The 6,000-nt window shown below is 44.4% G+C and overlaps 1 protein-coding gene across 2 annotated transcripts in view; it reads right to left on the bottom strand.

Moving 5' to 3' along the window:
• Positions 1-5,570, bottom strand: part of LOC110488617 (pre-mRNA-splicing factor RBM22) — a 20,973-nt gene extending 15,403 nt beyond the window's left edge. The window contains exons 1-3 of one of the 2 annotated variants that reach the window (XM_021560897.2): positions 5,426-5,570; positions 1,972-2,025; positions 1,845-1,874 (exon numbers count right to left, since the gene is read on the bottom strand). In XM_021560897.2, coding sequence (XP_021416572.1) covers positions 1,845-1,874; positions 1,972-2,025; positions 5,426-5,479 — 138 coding nt within the window. In that variant the 5' untranslated portion in view covers positions 5,480-5,570. The remainder of the gene's footprint in view (positions 1-1,844; positions 1,875-1,971; positions 2,026-5,425) is intronic. The other variant, XM_021560898.2, reaches the window with a different exon arrangement.
• Positions 5,571-6,000: the final 430 nt, after the last annotated feature.

Genomic DNA, 6,000 nt, shown 5'->3' on the forward strand with positions numbered 1-6,000 from the left:
CAAGGACCATATCACCTCCACCCTACCTGACACCCTAGACCCACTCCAATTTGCTTACCGCCCAAATAGGTCCACAGACGATGCAATCTCAACCACACTGCACACTGCCCTAACCCATCTGGACAAAAGGAATACCTATGTGAGAATGCTGTTCATCGACTACAGCTCGGCATTCAACACCATAGTACCCTCCAAGCTCGTCATCAAGCTCGAGACCCTGGATCTCGACCCCGCCCTGTGCAACTGGGTACTGGACTTCCTGACGGGCCGCCCCCAGGTGGTGAGGGGTAGGCAACAACATCTCCTCCCCGCTGATCCTCAACACTGGGGCCCCACAAGGGTGCGTTCTGAGCCCTCTCCTGTACTCCCTGTTCACCCACGACTGCGTGGCCACGCACGCCTCCAACTCAATCATCAAGTTTGCGGACGACACAACAGTGGTAGGCTTGATTACCAACAACGATGAGACGGCCTACAGGGAGGAGGTGAGGGCCCTCGGAGTGTGGTGTCAGGAAAATAACCTCACACTCAACGTCAACAAAACTAAGGAGATGATTGTGGACTTCAGGAAACAGCAGAGGGAACACCCCCCTATCCACATCGATGGAACAGTAGTGGAGAGGGTAGCAAGTTTTAAGTTCCTCGGCATACACATCACAGACAAACTGAATTGGTCCACTCACACAGACAGCATCGTGAAGAAGGCGCAGCAGCGCCTCTTCAACCTCAGGAGGCTGAAGAAATTTGGCTTGTCACCAAAAGCACTCACAAACTTCTACAGATGCACAATCGAGAGCATCCTGGCGGGCTGTATCACCGCCTGGTATGGCAACTGCACCGCCCTCAACCGTAAGGCTCTCCAGAGGGTAGTGAGGTCTGCACAACGCATCACCGGGGGCAAACTACCTGCCCTCCAGGACACCTACACCACCCGATGTCACAGGAAGGCCATAAAGATCATCAAGGACATCAACCACCCGAGCCACTGCCTGTTCACCCCGCTATCATCCAGAAGGCGAGGTCAGTACAGGTGCATCAAAGCTGGGACCGAGAGACTGAAAAACAGCTTCTATCTCAAGGCCATCAGACTGTTAAACAGCCACCACTAACACTGAGTGGCTGCTGCCAACACACTGACACTGACTCAACTCCAGCCACTTTAATAATGGGAATTGATGGGAAATGTAAATATATCACTAGCCACTTTAAACAATGCTACCTTATATAAATGTTACTTACCCTACATTATTCATCTCATATGCATACGTATATACTGTACTCTATATCATCGACGGTATCCTTATGTAATACATGTATCACTAGCCACTTTATACTATACTATGCCACTTTGTTTACATACTCATCTCATTTGTACATACTGTACCCGATACCATCTACTGTATCTTGCCTATGCTGCTCTGTACCATCACTCATTCATATATCCTTATGTACATATTCTTTATCCCCTTACACTGACAGTAGTTTTGGAATTGTTAGTTAGATTACTTGTTATTACTGCATTGTCGGAACTAGAAGCACAAGCATTTCGCTACACTCGCATTAACATCTGCTAACCATGTGTATGTGACAAATAAAATTTGATTTGATTTGATATCCAATGCAAAAAAACAATCTATTAAAAACAGACAGATTTTATGGGGATTTTTTTGTATTATGCTAATTAGATTGCCTCTAGTAGCCGTAGAAATAGACTCTAGGGGGTTAAACATGGCCATTGAACATAGTGGCAGGGCCCCACACAATATTTCAAGATATGTATTCACTGAATACTGCGCTTCCTATATTGCATAAGAGGACTAAACTGGAATAATGAATTATATTACCTTGCATTCTTTTCCATACTTCTCTTTGCTCTGTTTAAAAAAAATGAGTATAAAATTAAGGATTCTGCAGCAAAAGTTTGAATTTCAAAATAACAAGTGCAAATACAAACTGGAAAGATAAACTCACCATGCGGATGTATGGATTTTCCCCCAAACATGTCTGACACAGAATTGGGAAATCCTGGAGGAAAATACAAAAATGTTAACTAAAAGTGCAGCCAACACGCAGCAATCCCGGTCTATCATAATAACAGAGCCTCGTGGTTTCTCTGGTCACAAGCTACACATTCTCACACATTTCTTGCTTGACCCAGTGTGTACTCTGGCCATATGCTACAAGTGCTGGATCCAGTAGCACCTACTTTACCATCTGTTGGAAGATGTGGTTTCAGTCAAACTTCTAACCATTCAGGTCTTCAACATCAACCACCTCATCAGGAAGCCTAAATATAAGCATCTCCTGAGAGCACAAACGTCCTGTGTGAAGTCTTGGGTTGCAGGGTTCGCACCCAAGAGAGAGAGTGAGGTGAGTGTTTGTTTACAAGTGTGTTTTGAGTTAGAATCAAAATACTAACATAATAGGCTAATATTTCTGGAGGCTCTACAATGACAAGAGTTATCATACAAAATTAAGTCTGAAGTATGAGGGCATATAAGTTGGGACAAGAGAGGATTGTCCTCCAAAGTCAACCCAGAATACAATCTGTGCAACCTGACAGTACTTCTCATGGCTGGTTGATGTGTCAGGTTGCTTTCGCGTAACCGGTTGTAACTGAACCCCTAAAAGATAGGGCTCAACATCCTTACAATTCATACACTGCCAGTTCACATGAGCCTGTGCTATTCTGACTATGTGATGGTTATTGAGGGACCCCTTTTCCCCTGACTGTCCAAGTCGTGTGTACGTATTAGTCAATATAACTATAACTACACTGCTCAAAAAAATAAAGGGAACACTTAAACACAATGTAACTCCAAGTCAATCACACTTCTGTGAAATCAAACTGTCCACTTAGGAAGCAACACTGATTGACAATAAATTTCACATACTATTGTGCAAATGGAATAGACAACAGGTGAAAATTATAGGCAATTAGCAAGACACCCCCAATAAAGGAGTGGTTCTGCAGGTGGTGACCACAGACCACTTCTCAGTTCCTATGCTTCCTGGCTGATGTTTTGGTCACTTTTGAATGCTGGCGGTGCTTTCACTCTAGTGGTAGCATGAGACGGAGTCTACAACCCACACAAGTGGCTCAGGTAGTGCAGCTCATCCAGGATGGCACATCAATGCGAGCTGTGGCAAGAAGGTTTGCTGTGTCTGTCAGCGTAGTGTCCAGAGCATGGAGGTGCTACCAGGAGACAGGCCAGTACATCAGGAGAAGTGGAGGAGGCCATAGGAGGGCAACAACCCAGCAGCAGGACCGCTACCTCCGCCTTTGTGCAAGGAGGAGCAGGAGGAGCACTGCCAGAGCCCTGCAAATTGACCTCCAGCAGGCCACAAATGTGCATGTGTCTGCTCAAACGGTCAGAAACAGACTCCATGAGGGTGGTATGAGGGCCCGACGTCCACAGGTGGGGGTTGTGCTTACAGCCCAAAACTGTGCAGGACGTTTGGCATTTGCCAGAGAACACCAAGATCAGCAAATTCGCCAGCCCTGTGCTCTTCACAGATGAAAGCAGGTTCACACTGAGCACACGTGACAGAGTCTGGAGACGCCGTGGAGAACGTTCTGCTGCCTGCAACATCCTCCAGCATGACCGGTTTGGCGGGGGTCAGTCATGGTGTGGGGTGGCATTTCTTTGGGGGGCCGCACAGCCCTCCACGTGCTCGCCAGAGGTAGCCTGACTGCCATTAGGTACCGAGATGAGATCCTCAGACCCCTTGTGAGACCATATGCTGGTGCGGTTGGCCCTGGGTTCCTCCTAATGCAAGACAATGCTAGACCTCATGTGGCTGGAGTGTGTCAGCAGTTCCTGCAAGAGGAAGACATTGATGCTATGGACTGGCCCGCCCATTCCCCAGACCTGAATCCAATTGAGCACATCTGGGACATCATGTCTCGCTTTTTTTTTAAAAATTTAAATAAATTCTCTCATTATGGGGTTTTGTATATAGATTGATGAGGAAAGAAACTTTAATCCATTTTAGAATAAGGTTGTAATGTAACAAAATGTGGAAAAAGTCAAGGTTTCTTTGCTGCCACCTGTAGAATTGAAGGCAAGGGAAGCCAGTAGAGCATCTGGCCTCTCTTGCCCAAAATGTTTTTATTTTTTAAGTGCCAATCATTGTTGAGCTAAACCGAGCGAGCTCAAATGTGAATGGTCCAGGCGTACCAACAAAAAAAAGTGTCAAGCGAAGCCAGCTTGGATTTGGCGTCACTCCTATCAAATCCTATTGAACGCACGTCATTGACAGAAAAACTGGAATTGTTGCACCTTGTGTTAAATTAGCCATGGATAGAGATGGGGATTTGGACTTGAAGTTTTACTTAATTCTCCATACAGGCCAATGATTACAAGGGAGATTCTGATCCAACCATTAATTCAAATATTGTTGTTACCCTGGCCTAGAGGATGGAAGTTAAACATGTACAGTAGCTAGATGTAGAAGGCTAATATTAACTATCTAACGTTGCCCATGAATGTAAGTTAGGCTAGTGAGCAAGCATTTTAGCCAGGTAGCCTAGGGCAACCAAAAATAAATGTAGTGTATGTCAGAGTGATAGACCGTTTTGTCAACATGAAAGAGGATGGCGGCAGTGGCTTTCTCTACAAGTAGGGTGAGTGAACATGCGTTGCATGAACGTGCTTACATACAAGCCCTTAACCAACAATGGATTTAAGAAAAAAATAAGTGTTAAGTATTTACTAAAACAAACTGAAGTAAAAACAAAATTAAATGATTAACAATTAAGGTACAACAATAAAATAACTGTAGAGGGACTATATAGAGGAGTCACAGGTTAGTCGAGCTTATATGTACATGTAGGTAGAGGTAAAGTGACTACGCATGGATAACAAAGTCTATGACTAGGGTGGCTGGAGTCTTTGGCAATTTTGTAGGGCCTTCCTCTGACACCGCCTGGTATAGAGGTCCTGGATGGCAAGAAGCTTGACCCCAGTGATGTACTGGGTCGTACGCACTGCCCTCTGTAGCGGCTTGAGGTCGGAGGCCGAGCAGTTGCCCAATCAATTAGTTGTCTTATTGGCTCGGCCTTTTTTAGTCATATATCACCGTCGCAAGCATATTAATTAACAGGGGGAATGCTACCCCGGTGATTCTACCCACGCACCGCCAGTTTATGAAGAAATGTAAACAGCTAAACCAAATACTATTAATTACCCCTTTCACCTGTGGCTAAACCGCTTCTAGTTGACTAGTTATCTAGCTAACTTGCGACACAGCCATGCTTGCGCTACTAACGTTCGCTAGTTGACGTTAGCCTTTGGTAGCAAATCATGATTCACATACTGAAGTATTGGCAAAGTGAAATTAATTACGACGTTAGTTTATGGTGTCAAATACCCTCCTTTTCCAGGTTATAATACACACAATATTTCTACGATTTAATACTTACCGCGTCTTCCCAATTCTGTCTGTTGTATGTGTTAGCTCCTAGGGACGTCGCCATTTTTACTTGTGGTAGTAAAACACAACCCTACCGCGCATGCACCGCCCCGACAATGATTTCACATCCCACAATGCAGCACGGCGCATGCTTCTTTTCATGACATTAACCTCCTATTTTATTTAAATAAACAAATATAAATATGAAAAATAAACTCATTAATCATTATGCAACTATAGTAATGAATATCTGGAATTAATTGAAGATGTGCGCCTGGTTTTGGAAAACCCCAATTAGCACATTGGAGCTGTAGTTGGAGGATGTTTCAGATTTGGGATGAACACTAATGGAGTCATAACACCCTAACGTTTATATAAGGTCGTGGAAGAGGCTCTCTGCTGAGACACCACATACAGGGATAATAATAAATCTACAAGCCTAGAGGTTGGAGTATTCTGCTTGGCACAACAGGCAGGAGGTTGGGCTCAGACAGAGATGGGGTCAACTGTACAATCCCAGACTTTCAATTCAGGAAATATGTTGTTTGAAGTTCATGAAATTGTGAATTTTTTCGTAAGAAATTA

The sequence above is a fragment of the Oncorhynchus mykiss genome, chromosome 14 (assembly GCF_013265735.2).
Source record: "Oncorhynchus mykiss isolate Arlee chromosome 14, USDA_OmykA_1.1, whole genome shotgun sequence".
In the NCBI taxonomy this organism is placed as follows: Eukaryota; Metazoa; Chordata; class Actinopteri; order Salmoniformes; family Salmonidae; genus Oncorhynchus; species Oncorhynchus mykiss.